Source organism: Bos indicus, chromosome 28 (genome assembly GCF_029378745.1).
Source record: "Bos indicus isolate NIAB-ARS_2022 breed Sahiwal x Tharparkar chromosome 28, NIAB-ARS_B.indTharparkar_mat_pri_1.0, whole genome shotgun sequence".
NCBI classification, from domain to species: domain Eukaryota; kingdom Metazoa; phylum Chordata; class Mammalia; order Artiodactyla; family Bovidae; genus Bos; species Bos indicus.
The window spans coordinates 44,256,656-44,272,069 of record NC_091787.1 but is presented as its reverse complement, the minus strand read 5'-3'; the positions used below and the strand labels follow the sequence as shown (position 1 = coordinate 44,272,069).

General features: G+C 38.3%; 1 protein-coding gene across 11 annotated transcripts in view; it reads right to left on the bottom strand.

Moving 5' to 3' along the window:
• Positions 1-15,414, bottom strand: part of ZFAND4 (zinc finger AN1-type containing 4) — a 52,127-nt gene that overhangs the window by 23,418 nt on the left and 13,295 nt on the right. For 9 of the 11 annotated variants that reach the window (XR_011564651.1, XM_070782076.1, XM_070782081.1 and 6 more), the window contains 2 exons: positions 2,989-3,064; positions 2,023-2,090 (listed from right to left, as the gene is read on the bottom strand). The exons of 1 other annotated variant lie outside the window; for it this stretch is intronic. Coding sequence is in view for 8 of the 10 variants with exons in the window: in XM_070782076.1 (XP_070638177.1) it covers positions 2,023-2,090; positions 2,989-3,064 (144 nt within the window). In the remaining 2 variants the exon portion in view is untranslated. The remainder of the gene's footprint in view (positions 1-2,022; positions 2,091-2,988; positions 3,065-15,414) is intronic. One more of the 11 variants, XM_070782083.1, reaches the window with a different exon arrangement.

Here is a 15,414-nt window from a genome sequence, read left to right as displayed (position 1 = left end):
TTAATCTAAAATATCAAATAAGACAAGTTCTAGGGTTTGACTTTTTCAGTTACAAACAAGGCACAGGAAATTGTAGGCAAAATGTATGACAACACTTCAACTACAAAAGGGTAGTGATAACTTTCACTTACTTTAAATTTAAAAAATACACATATTTTAAATTCAGAACCTGTGGTGCACATACTCTTTCTTATACATATTATTGTAGTCCTAGTAAGAAAAACAGGTAATAAATAATAATAATAATGATAAATAATAATAAAACATCCATGTTTAAAGACAATCCTCTACACAAATAACAAACTTCGAAAATATAACGCAATGGAATTCACACGTCATTAAATTCGCGTCTATCGTAGCGGCTCAGTAAATGCATTAGGGTTTTTGTACTACTTTCAGAATTGGTAGTATAGACGTCACATGGGCCAATTTAAGTCCAATTAATTGGAAGTCCCTGATATTACGAGTCTAGTTAATCAGCTCTCACATTATTATCTTTGTTTTTTTCTAACTTATCCATAAGAGTTCAATAGTCACAGTAACCTATCTCAAAAAATCCTCTTGAAATAGCTAAGAAAAAGACGGTGATAACCCTATTTTCTAATCAAAATTAGGAAGCATGGAGATGGAATCTGACTTGTGGAAGAAGTATTAAGCCATCAGTGGAATCAATACTTAACATTCAATTTTCTGGTTAGTAAAGGATCAAACACAAAGACCCTCCCCAAAACGAGGCCTACAGAGCAGGACTGCTCTCGGAAGCGACGGACGCCTCTGCTTTGCGGGGACTCGCGTGACAGACCTGAGTCAGGGACACAGGCGAGCGCTCCCAGCTCCTCCCGTGCTCGGAGCTTTCCTGCTACTCCAGCCTCTGCTCAGGCCGCCATCCCCAGGGCGCTCCTCCTGCCCCGAGACCCTACCCCCACAGACACTGTCATGCTGCTGCCGCCCCCGCAGCACTGACAGCCGCTTAGAGCGACATCGATTCTCCTCACGCCTACTGTGGGCACTGGAATGAAGCAGGGACACTCTCTCCCAAGAACACTGCACTGAACATCTAGGAGATGCTCAACATGTGCTTCCTGAATGAATCAATGAACGGACTCTCAGAGACACCCACGTCCTGAAAAAAAGGCTTTAACAGATAGTATCTATAAAATCCAAATGCATCACAAACCAGGCTAAGAGGCGTCTTTGGAATTTCCTATAACAATCATTACCCCAGGAGTTGAAGACTCGGTGGACTGAAAAAAGCAACAAGACCAGTAAACTGCACCTGAAGACAGGGATAACAATGTAATATTTATACCACACCATCCCACTGTCCTTTCCTATACTGGTGAGGTTTACATTTAAATCTTTCTGGATTGAATGAGGAATCATGAGATTTTCTGGAACATGAGTTCCTGCCTCTGTGCATTTAGGCTTTATAAAACAATGCTGAAGGACCTATTATATGGCACAAGGAAGTATACTTAATATAATAACCTATAAAGGAAAAGAATCTAAAAAAGATACATACATATACAAATAAACACACATATAAATAAGTATGACTGAATCACTTTGCTAGATACTTGAAATTAACACGCCACTGTAAATCAACTATACTTCAATAAAAATAGATTTTTAAAAAATAAAAAAAAAAATGCTCAGAGAAACAAGTGTGGTTCTTCTAAGACGTAATAGCAGGGAAAAACACCTGAATAAAACCTGAGGCTAGGTGACAGCCTGGCGGCCTGGCCACGTTCATCCCATCCAGACGCAGACAGACCCCCCACCCTTGGCCAGTTGAGTTTAGTACCCGTGCAGATCCTGCATTCCCGCTCCAATGCAATGAAAAGTGCCTGATGATGCTGATGAACTTACAGACACAAGAACAATCTTTGCTATTATTGTATAAAGCCATAAATGTACGTAAATCATGTTTAAAAAAAAAAAACCTGAGGCTATAACATCATCTGGCTTGAAGATTACTACTGTCAAATGGCTTTAATATACGTAATTTGAACATATGCCTACCTCTACTAGTATTTATAGGTCCACCGCGCATAGCCAAAACCAGCTTCAAGGTACAACCGTCTGAAATGCTGCGGATAATTAACACACACAAAAAAAAACCACAAACATCAAAATACATTCAGTGTTAAATATACACATACTTATGTGTTGGTTTATCAGGCATAGTGCCTACTCTAAAAGATTTTTTAAAAGATATAGCAATGTGCATAAATATAAAATGTTAATTTATTTACTTGCATAAATAATGAAAACATGAAGTTCTCATAAGACTTAAATATGAAATGAATAAAAAGTATGAAAAGGACCTCTGTGGTTTAGCCTCATCATTTCACATGTTAGGCCCTAAGAAGAAAAGAAGCTGTTAAGACCCAAAGTGTCAGAAATAACAGATCTAACTAATAAAATAGAAAAACTGCCAGTCTACAAAGCTCCCAATGCCCAGTGCTCTCCCAGCTATTCCACATGGCCTCTGACCTTTTTGTTTTAGGAAAGAATGAAGAATTACGTGAGAGAAGGGAGAAAGACAGAAGGTCAGAGAGCACACCTGCAATCGCTGATGCACAGAGTGGCGCTTAGTGTCGTATCAGGAGAGCTTAAGAAAAATGAGGCGTGAAGAGCAACACTCCCTTACCCAGTACACTTGCGAAAACCAAAGAAAAGGAGTGAAGCCAGGAGGGAGTAAGTCAATATTCAAAGAAGGTAAGATAAGAAGGAAGTCTAAAAATGCAGGGGTCAACAGCTTGGTATAAATAGTGAAAAGGTGAAACAAAGAATCAGAGGACAAGGACCAGGTGGCATGGGTATGGAACCAACACATCTTAAAGCATGGAATTTACACTGAGATCCAGGGCCAAGAATTATTCAGAAGAAGACGAGACATAATTCAAGGATTCAGAAGAAAATCAAAGGTAAATGGAGTCATAATTCTGAGCATCTATAAAACATCTGATATGCAATTACACTCACTTGTAATAATTCAAGCAATAATCATCTTCAAGTTCCATGTTATTCCAAATTAAGTGCTGCTGACAGATGGGAATACCTTAGGGGAAGGTTATAAAGAAATTGGTTAGAACTTCAATAGAAGCTTTGGAAGAGTATGATACAAACCTATTTCATTAAATACACAATAATAAACACAACTCTAAACTGAATGACATCGCTTAGCTAAAACGTACAGCATTGTAGGAAGAAGGCATGGCTGAAAGCAGATGCGGTTCCACCCACTCACCAGAGAAGGACAGTGAGAACAGTGTGTGTCAGCAGCTCTCTGGCCTTGAAACAAAGTGTAAGAATACGAAGTTGTTTAAAAAATATCTCGAAATCAGCTCTCAAGAGTTTAGATCTAAGGCCTAGAGAACAGTTCTCAATATTGCAAAGTACGGCCTCATTTAGTTATATTAAGCATGAAAAGTGTGTTACGAGTAGAAGGTGAGCAACATGGGTGAAGGGGGTTAAACGTGTAAAGTGCAAGTTAGAAAATGAGAGAAGTCAGGGGATATGATGCACAACATGCAGACTACAGTTAATAAGCGTGTCCTGGCTGTTATAAACAGTGCTGCGATGAACACTGGGGTACACGTGTCTCTTTCCCTTCTGGTTTTCTCAGTGTGTATGCCCAGCAGTGGGGTTGCTGGATCATAAGGCAGTTCTATTTCCAGTTTTTTAAGGAATCTCCACACTGTTCTCCATAGTGGCTGTACTAGTTTGCATTCCCACCAACAGTGTAAGAGGGTTCCCTTTTCTCCACACCCTCTCCAGCATTTATTATTTGTATACTTCTGGATCGCAGCCATTCTGACTGGTGTGAAATGGTACCTCATAGTGGTTTTGATTTGCATTTCTCTGGTAATGAGTGATGCCAGTCCAGGTTCGATGCACGATGCTGGATGCTTGGGGCTGGTGCACTGGGACGGCCCAGAGGGATGGTATGGGGAGGGAGGAGGGAGGAGGGTTCGGGATGGGGAACACATGTATACCTGTGGCGGATTCATTTTGATATTTGGCAAAACTAATACAATTATGTAAAGTTTAAAAATAAAATAAAATTAGAAAAAAAAAAAGAGTGTGTTGTATATCTAAAAGTTGCTAAAAGCGTAGGTCCTCAAATTTTTCATCATTAAGAAAACAAACTTTTGTAACTGTATGGTGATGGATGTTAACTATCGACTAGACTTACTGCATTGATCATTTTACAATACAGCAGCCCCTGGGTATCCGAGGGATACTGGTTCCAGGTCCCCCATAAATACCAAAATCCCTGGATGTTTAAGTACCTTATGTATAAAATTTGTACATAACCTTATACTCATCCTCCTGTATACTTTAAGTCATCTCTAGACTACTTATAATACTTAATACAATATAAACACTATGTAAATAGTTGCTAATGATGTAAATTCAAGTTTTGCTTTTTGCAATTTTCTGTAATTTTTCCCCAATATTTTCAATCCATAGTTGATTAAATCCTGCAGAACCAGAGGGTATGAGGTGCCAACTTTATATACAAACATCAAATCATTATGCTGTATACCTCTGAAATAATATAATGTCAATTATATCTATATTTAAAAATACAACATATCTATATTTAAAAATACAACATTTAGTTTACTTGGCCTTAAGTATTTGTATTCTAAAAGTCTGTTCCCAGAGCAGCATGTACACATGGAATAATGATTGTTTATATGTGAGATTATTTAGTGATTCAGATGCATCTTTCATACCTCTTCCAAATAGAAAAGTCAATAATCTTGAAACAGGGCACAGAATATAATTTACCATAAAACATTAATATATTAGAAAATTCCTTCCACCTTGAATGGGATTATAGTCCATAATCGCATATTAACATGCCTTTTGTAGTCTGAACACTGCTGCTGCTGCTGCTGCTGCTAAGTCGCTTCAGTCGTGTCCGACTCTGAGACCCCATAAATGGCAGCCCACCAGGCTCCCCCGTCCCTGGGATTCTCCAGGCAAGAACACTGGAGTGGGTTGCCATTTCCTTCTCCAATACATGAAAGTGAAAAGTGAAAGTGAAGCCGCTCAGTCGTGTCCGACCCTCAGCAACCTCATGGATTGCAGACTTCCAGGATCCTCCGTCCATGGGATTTTCCAGGCAAGAGTACTGGAGTGGGGCGCCATTGCCTTCTCCGAGTCTGAACACTAAGTAAAGAATAACTTAATCTTGAAAAAAAAGTGTATTATGGACTATTTTCAGGCTTACTTGGTGGCTCAGATGGTAAACAATACAACTGCAACGCAAGAGACCTGGGTTCAATCCCTGAGTCGTGAAAATACCGTGGAGAAGGAATGACTACCCACTCCAGTATTCTTGCCTGGACAAGAATACTTGAGAAGAGTTGGACATGACTGAGCAACTAAGTATGCACACAATGGGCAATTTTCAATGCTGAAAATTATGGTCTACAAGACAGTGTCTTCACACGTCCGTGATGCTGAAAAAGTGTTAAGGCAGAACCCACGTGTGAGTGTGTGTGTGCATGCGCTCAGTTGTGCCCAACCCTCTGGGACCCGTGGGCTGGAGCCCACCAGGCTTCTCTGTCCATTGTACTTTCCAGGCAAGAATACTGGAGTGAGTTGCCATTTCCTACTCCAGGGGGTCTTCCCGACCCAGGGATCCAACCGGCATCTCTTGCATCTCCAGCACTGGCAGCTGGATTCTTTACCACTGCAGCACCTGGGAAGCCCAGATTCCATACTTCAGCATAAACTTCTTTTTCTGCAAACTGTACGTTTGAATCCCTGAAGACTATACTAGCCAGAGTGAGCATTATACTCAAGAGAATATTTAATGGTTGATATGTTGATGAATATCTTTTCCAAATACTTTACATACTGCCTTCTCAAGTTACTTTTGCTTATGATGCTACAAAAAAAGTTGACTAGAATGATAGCAGTAAGTGCAATATGTGTTAGTTTTTATTATTATAAGCTAGGCACTGTTATAAATGCTTGACCTGTATTATCATAATCTAACTGCAACAATAATAATCTTGTGAAGCAGGCAACACTACGATATATATTTCACAAATGCTAAAACTGAAGCACTGAGAGACTAAGTGACACCTGGAGAGTGTGGATTAGAGATGTAAGCCCCAACAGGCTAACTCCAGAGACCGCAGTCAACCTTTATGCTGATCAGTCTGAAGATAAGCCAGTCTCCACAAAGCAAAAGTAGCTGTTTGGGTGTATGTTTAAGTAGTATTGCCTGTTAGTAGACCTGCTGCTGCTGCTGCTGCTAAGTCACGTCAGTCATGTCCGACTCTGTGCAACCCCATAGATGGCAGCCCACCAGGCTCCCCCGTCCCTGGGATTCTCCAGGCAATAACACTGGAGTGGGTTGCCATTTCCTTCTCCAATGCATGAAAGTAAAAAGTGAAAGTGAAGTCCTGAACGGCTACTAAACATTCTTTAAATGTTCCAAAAGATCATGAAATACAGCCCATGGGCTCAGGAGGTGAATATACATGTATCTCCCAACTGGGAACAGTTCACTTTTTTGCTTGCCTGGAAAATCCCATGGATGGAGGAGCGTGGTAGGCTACAGTCCAAGGGTTCGCTAAGAGTCGGACACGACTGAGCGACTTCACTTTCACTTTTTCACTTTCATGCATTGGAGAAGGAAATGGCAACCCACTCCAGTGTCCTTGCCTGGAGAATCCCAGGGGTAGGAGAGCCTGGTGGGCTGACGTCTATGGGGTCACACAGAGTTGGACACGACTGAAGTGACTTAGCAGTAGTAGCAGCAAGAAAGAATGCCACTGAGGAAAGGCTTTTAAGCTAGAAATTATTTCATGTTAAAAGTACTTTAATATTTTAAAAAACTTAGTGCTTCCCTGGTGGCTCAGTGGTAAAGAGTCTGCCTGCCAATGCAGGAAACAAGGCAGGTTTGATCCCCCGTCCGGAAAGATCCCACATGCCGCGGGTAGCTGAGCCAGGACACCGTAACTATTGAGTCTGCGCTCTAGAGCCCAGGAACTGCAACTCCTGAGCCCACAGGCCCCAGAGCCCACGGGCCACAACAGAAGCCACTGCAATGAGAAGCCCATGGGCCACGACCGGAGAGTGGCCCCACTCAGCACGACTAGAGCAGAGCTCAAGCAGCAACACAGACCCAGCACAGCCAAAAATAAATAAAGAAATATTTTTTAAAAATGTGTTTAATATGCTGTGGTCATCTTTTCAACCTAAATTACAGGATTTTGCCAGCATAGCTAGATAAAAGCAATACGGGTAGGTGGTGAGGTGAGGTGAGGTGAAAGTCGCTCAGTCGTGTCCACCTCTGTGACCCCAAGGAATTCTCCAGGCAAGAATACTGGAGTGGGTAGCCATTCCCTTCTCCAGGGGATCTTCCCAACTCAGGGATCGAACCGAGATTTCCCACATTGCACGCAGATTCTTTACCAGCTGAGCCACAAGGAAAGCCCGGGAATACTGGAGTGAGTATCCTATCCCTTCTCCAGCAGATCTTCCTGACACAGGAATCAAACCGGGGTCTCCTGCATTGCAGCCGGATTCTTTACCAACTGAGCTATCAGGGAAGCCCATGGGTAGGTAAGACCATTGTTTATTTAACCAACATTGTATAGCATTATTGAGTTAAAGAAAAAAAACTTTAAAACAGGATTAAAGACAAAGTAACAACACTGCTTAGATTAACTCCTATAATCACTATTAACAGAATCTAGCTATCAGTTAGCAAGCTAAAAATACAGAAGGTTGACACGCAAGACAGGGTGGCAAGAATTGTGCAAGACTTGAGTTGTGTTCCTGACAGCCACCTGAGTTGCTGGATGACCTTGAGGAAGTCATCAACCTCTGTGACCCTTAACCTCCTCATGTGCACACTGAAAAATATTTGGGTTCTTTCTACTATGAACACTTTTAGAATCTCAAATATACAAAGTAAATCATATTTCTTTAATATAGGGTTGTCAGATTTAGCAAAGAGAAATATGGCATCCCTCTTTAAAGGTGGCCCTTTGCCTTTAAGCCTCAACTCTTAACTACATTCAGAAAAATTAATTCCTATTAAACAAACATGTCTTCCCAAAAGACAGATTCCATATATATGATTTTTCCGTCAGTGTTTTTAGGACTTTTTACAAATTCAAGTATTTGTTTATGATAAAACAACTTATTAAAAAGACAACACAGAAATATTCAAAAGAAAATTAAAACTACATGCAGTCCTAAGTCCAATAAAATCTATATTCAATATTTGGGGTATATTTCCTTTAAAAACTTATTCCTTTTAATAAAACTGGAACATACTTTGAGCTGTTTTATAAAGTTTTCACTTAAATACTGCATACATCTTTCGTATCGATAAATGAAAATACGCCCTGTGCACAGTGACTAGACGATATTCCAGTGTGTGTTTCGGTCATAAGTTTTATTTACCCAGTCCTCTGCTAAGATATATTTTCACACATCCAAATTTTTTACTGTTACAAAAAAATCTGTAATAATACACACGTGTACACGTATCTGTGAGTGTGTGTGCGTCTATACATGTGTGTCTTGGCCTACGTAGACTGCTGTAACAAAATACAACAGACTGGGTGGTTTAAACAACAGAAATTTATTTTTTCACAATTCTCAAGGCTGGGAAACCCAAGATCAAAGCATAAGTTTCATTCTGAAACCACTTCTCTTAGCTTATAGGTGGCTGACATTTTTCTGTGAGCTCACGTTTTCTTCTTTATGAGCACACCCAGAAAAAAAGAATTCCCAGGTTATCTCTTCTAAAAAGCGCACTATTCCCATTAAGGTGGGGAGGGTCCCCACACTTACAACCTCACCTAACCATAATAATGACTCAAACATGTTTCTTGTGTCTTTTTTAGAATTTTCACACAGATATTTGTATGTTTGAGAACATGTTCATATCTACATTTATAAAATAAACCCAGAATCAATACCACTTATGGATAATTAAAGACAGTGGTGGGCTATCGCTTCCCTCTTTCAATATTTTCTCCCAAAATAGTACAGAACAAAAAGAAGGGAAGTGAATCCACACAGAAACTATGCCCTCAGCCCTCATAATTTGAAGACTGAGAATGTCTAAACTTCAAAATGACTGGAAATAAAAAGGGGCAATCTCTCTGTCCCAGAGGGGGAAGTCTTATGCTCCTGCTCCTGCAAGGCTGATCAAGAAAAACTGGAAAAGTTAATGCTAATGGCGGTATACAAGTTCAATACAAAACCATCACAAGGAAGAAGAAGGCATTTTAAGTCTGAAAAGTCTACAAAAAGGACTCACACCAGAAAACTGCCTACAAGTAAAGGACTTTTAAGGACAAACAATTTGAGGGAACTTCTATAGGAGGCAAAAAGCAAAAAAGGAAGAGCATCCATTAGTAATTTCAGTTTCTGGGGGAAAAGAAACACTGGGTAAAAACTTAGAGTCCTGCAAGTAAAAAGATAACCACAGAAGTGGAGACACTCATCTCTCCCCACCGTCACCACAAAACAGACGTAAAACGCCCATGTAAATGTCTGGACGTTGTTAACTGGCGGAGCACCAGTAGACAGGATCTGTAGAATACCTGAATATCACAAAATCAACAGGAGAGAAAGTAACAAATCCACAGAGAGTTAATAGTAAAATCTAAACAATGAAATTCTGCACCTAACAACCAGGGTAAACTTTACCCAGAACAGTAACCGTGAAGGAAAACTGTAAGGCCACACCCTAAACATACTAAAGCATCTGAAATATTCAGTACTCTGAATCAGGAATTCAGAAATTAAGGACAGAAAATGTCCAAAAAGGAAGAGGAGATAAAATGATTGCCGACAGAACTCAGAAAAGACAGTGGACAGTGCAGGCGAAAAGACGAGAGACGGTGCAGGCCAAAAGGAAACAGTGTACTGTGGAGTTTACAACACGCGTAAGAGAAAATGCCTGACAGTAAAAGCATAAAGGCCATCAGGGGAGAAATGAAAGCAACCGATTGTGAGGTTCTTGTAAGATACGTGAAATGGTATATCACTTGAAGACAGAAAATAAGTAAAGATGTGTATTACAGACCACCAAAGCCAATAGCTAAAATATTAGGGCAAAGAGTTATAATTGATAAGCCAACAAAGGAGAACAAAATAGAATGATAACAAATACTCAATTTATTCAAAACAAATGTGGAAAGAGGGAAAAGGGAATAAAGAACAAATGGAACAAACAGAAGACAATAAAGTGACGAACTAAAACCTAATCACAACTACAGTCGTCATACATGAAGTGGTCTAAATTAAGCTGAAAGGTAAAAGGCAAACAGATTGGATTAACTAGAAATAAAAACAAAACTCAATTATATGATGCTTGCAAGAAACAGACATCTTAAATATAAAGACATAAATAGATTAAAAGGACAGAAAAACATATTTTATGCTGACTACTAATCAAAAAATTCTGAACTGATGATATTAACATCAGATATGGTGGATTTTAGGGTAAAAATTATCACCAAGGATAAAGAATTTAATCTCACAATAATGAAGAGGTCAATAAACTCAAGAGGACATACAATCTGAAAAATGTATGCACTCGATTACAGAGCTTCAAAACACATGAATCAGAGGTTGACAGCACTGGAAGGAGAAAAAGATAAATCCACAATTCTAGCTGGAGATTTCAATACTCCTCTCCCCAGAGTTGACAGAATAAGTAAACACACAGAACATATACAACACTACCACAGAAACTGATCTAACTGACATCTGTAGAACACTGCACACATCAATAGCAGGATGCAGACTCTTCCCAAGTGCACAGGTAACATTCACCAAGATAGACAGAATTGCGGACCACAGAACAAGCTCCTAAATTTTAAAAGAATCAAAATTACGCAGAATTAAATTATAACCCAATGTAAGAAAAATTTCTAGAAATTCTCCAAATTTTTAGAAACTAAGCAACATATTTCAAGATAACCCATGGATCAAAAAAGGTATCAAAAGGAAAATTAGAAAATAATTTGAACCAAATGAAAATGAAAACACAACGTTATCAAAATATATGAAATACCAAGAAGACAGTAGTACTTAGGAGGAAACAAAGCACTAAATAGCAATATTTCGTAAGAAGAAATGAATCATATCAATAACCTTGGTCTCAAGAAATTATAAAAAGAGTAAATTAAATCCAAAGTAAGCCAAAACATTAATAAAAATCAAAACAGAATTCAATGAAATAGAAAAAAGAAAAACAGGAGGAAAAAATCAAAACAAAATCTGATTCTTTAAGAAATTCACTAAAATTAATAAAGGCTAATTTGTTAAATAATATGCAAATTACCAGTATTAGGAATGAAAAGGGTAATAACATCATTACAGACTACACAGACATTGAAAGAATAAGGGAATATTATGAACTCTATGCCAATAAAATTTAACAGATCAACAAAATCCTTTAAAGACGCAAGCTACCCAAACTCACTCAAGAAGAAAAAGATAATCTGAATAGCCCTATATTTATTAGAGATAGCTTCACATTTGAAGCTACAACACCAATTATGCTCTATCTAAAAACTGCAAAGGAAAGAATAGCCCCAATTCATTCAATGAAGACACTACTTCCCTACCAAAACCAAATACATTATAAAATAAAATCAATATTCTTCATGAAAAAAATATACAAATATCCTGACACAGTCTTAACAAACAACAATATATTAAAAAGATATACAATATGATCAAGTAAAGGGAATTCTAGAAATGCTAGTTTAATATTTTAATAATCAATGTAATTGGGACTTCCCCGGCAGTCCAGTGGTTGAGACTCTGCTGTCAATGCTGGGAGCACAGGTCTGATCTCTGATTGGGAAACTAGCCCTGCCTGCTGGGGTGCGGCAAAAACAACAAAAAATCAACGCAAGTAAACCTTTACAGGAAAATACAGAAGAAATTGTTTGTGATCTCAGACTGACATATTCTTAGATATGATATCCATTTTCATATCCATAAATTGGACTTCAGCAAAATTAACATTTTTGCTTTTCAAAAGATACTGTTAAGAGAATAGAGATAAGCCACAGTCTGGGAGAAAAATCTCAGCAAAATGTGTATCTGATTAAAAACTTGTATTTGGAATAAAGAACACTTAAAACTCGACCATTTTTTAATGGGTAAAAGAAATGAATAGACACTTTAACAAAGAATATATAAGGATGGCAAATAAGTTCATGAAGATGCTCAATATCACTAATCATTAAGGAAATGCAAATTAAAACCACAATGAGATATCACTACATACCTACTAGAATGACTTAAAAAAGATTGACTATACCCAGTGAAGGATATAAAGGAAAAAAATATTCCTGCTTCTCCGCAACTGCGTCCTCCTCACTCCACCCAGGGGAAATCGCTGTTCTGAACGTGGTACGATTATTCCTCTGCTTCTTGTCAATGCTTTGCTTCCAGTGATAGTGTTTTCTTAACCCCTTTCTGACCTTTATATAAGTAGAATCATACTGTGTTCATCTGTCTTGTTTTTTTAGTTCACCATTGTTCTGAATTTATCCATGCCGTGTACAAAGCTACACGTGTACAAAGCTACCTTGTTGTCAATTCACAGAATTTGATCCCACCATATGACACAATATTTACATATACCACAACTTATGCATTCCAGCATAGTCACTCAACTTGTTGCTAGATTTCTGACATTATCAACAAGACTACCAGGAATATCCCTCCACAAGACTTGTTCACATGTTTAACTTTGAAATGTATTTTACAAAACAACTTTACTAATACAGACACACCAGCTTTCTTCAGGTTAGTATTTTCCTGATATATCTTTTTCAATTCTGGTTTCAACATTTTGAGAACCTTTTATTTTAGATTAGGTCTCTGGCAAACAGCATTTCATATGATTTTTAAAAAAACCAGTCTGCTAATGGCTTTTCAATTAGAAAGTTGTATCCATTTTACCTTAGGGGGATTACTGACATATTTCTATTCATTTTTACTACCTTATTTTGTGCATTCTAATTGCTCTGCTTTATCTCTTGCCTCCTTTATGTATTAATTCTGAATGATGAGAAAAGGTGAGGCACTTCTGTCATTTTGAAATTAATTCTATTTCTAATCTCAAGTGATGAATTTAGAAATTTAAATGATCATATTTAACAAAATAAAGTCTAAAAGCTAATCACATCTTTATCCTCCTCATGAACAACGCTGAGAGCCTTATGACTTCCGATACGAACAATTCCACCTTGATTTGCATGCCAGTTACTAGGATTTTAATTCCATTTTTTCAAACCTTCATATACTGCTTTTTTAAGTAAATGTTTATTTAGATTTTCCCAAAAATATGCCATTCCATCTTGCATCATCAACTTCCTTTAGGGATCATTTGCATTCTAAAATATATCCTTCAGAAGTCCCTTTGGCAAGAATTTGTTGTTAGGAAATTCAAGCTTTGTTTTTGTTTGGAAATGTCTTTATTTTGTCTTCACCCTTGGAAGTTAAATTCAGTTCTAAGTAGAAACTGTTATTTCTCTCAGCACTGTGCAGATAATATTCCACTGTCTTCTGGTTCCTATTATTGTTGCTGAAAAATCAATTGTCATGCCCACATCTTGGTTTTTAATACCATACTCCAAAAAAAGGAACCAGAGCTTCTTTAAGAAATGGCTAGTTCTAAGATAGGGCAAAAAATACACAAGATGATCCTAGAGCATCTTGCAATTCCAGAAAGCAGGTGGGAAAAAAAAAAAAAAAAAAAACACAGTGGTTGTGCGGTTTAGAGAACAAAGATTTACATCAGAGCCAACCTCCCACTCTGCTTAGATACACCTGAACTCGCAATGTCAATAATCTACCTCATCAGATTTTTTCTTCCTGTTTCTTCTATACCACACATGAATTTTTATAGAGCCCCAGGTTACTATAAGATTCAAAGACAATTGTACACATAAATACCATGCTTACCATAAATATTCTGTTTACTGACCACCTGCAATTAGATTCATAATTAATAATAAAATGAAACTTTTTAATTCCCATAAGTATGGAAATAAAAGTGTACCTCCAAAACTTCAGGGGTCAAAGAAGACACAAGGAAACATATGAAAAATTTAAAAGCACTAGGACTTTAAAAACACAATAATAAGAAAACTTAATTTTTAAAAATGGGCAAAGATTGACTAGAAACTTTACCAAAGAAGATGTAATCAACAGGAAAATAGAAATATGCTCAAAATCATTAGTTACGGAGACGCAAATTAAAACCACAATGAGATATAACCAGGATCTATTAAAATGGCAAAAAAGAAACAAAAACACCCAGACAATACCATGTTCTGATGATACAGAGCAACAAGAAATTTTAGACACTACTCACAGGAATACAAAATGGTACAGCCACTCTGGAAAAGTCTGGCAGTTTCATATTAAGTTAAAAAACCACTTACAACACAACTCAGCAATTCTACTCCAAAATACTGACCCAGGTGAAACGAAAACTTCAGTTCAGTTCAGTCGCTCAGTCATGTCCGACTCTTTGCGACCCCATGAATTGCAGCACGCCACGCCTCCCTGTCCATCACCAACTCCTGGAGTTCACTCAAACTCAAGTTCATCGAGTCAGTGATGCCATCCAGCCATCTCATCCTCTGTCGTCCCCTTCTCCTCCTGCCCCCAATCCCTCCCAGCATCAGAGTCTTTTCCAATGAGTCAACTCTTCGCATGACGTGGCCAAAGTACTCGAGTTTCAGCTTCAGCATCAGTCCTTCCAATGAATATTCAGGACTGATTTCCTTTGGGATGGACTGGTTGGATCTCCTTGCAGTCCAAGGGACTCTCAAGAGTCTTCTCCAACACCACAGTTCAAAGCATCGATTCTTTGGTGCTCAGCTTTCTTTATAGTCCAACTCTCACATCCATACATGACCACTGGAAAAACCATAGCCTTGACTAGACGGACTTTTGTTGGCAAAGTAATGTCTCTGCTTTTCAATATGCTACCTAGGTTGGTCATAACTTTCCTTCCAAGGAGTAACCGTCTTTTAATTTCATGGCTGCAGTCACTATCTGCAGTGATTTTGGAGCCCCCAGAAATAACATCTGACACTGTTTCCCCTGTTTCCATCTATTTCCCACGAAGTGATGGTACCGGATGCCATGATCTTCGTTTTCTGAATGTTGAGCTTTAAGCCAACTTTTTCACTCTCCACTTTCACTTTCATCAAGAGGCTTTTGAGTTCCTCTTCACTTTCTGCCATAAGGGTGGTGTCATCTGCATATCTGAGGTTATTGATATTTCTCCCGGCAATCTTGATTCCAGCTTGTGTTTCTTCCAGTCCAGCGTTTCTCATGATGTACTCTGCATAGAAGTTAAATAAACAGGGTGACAAT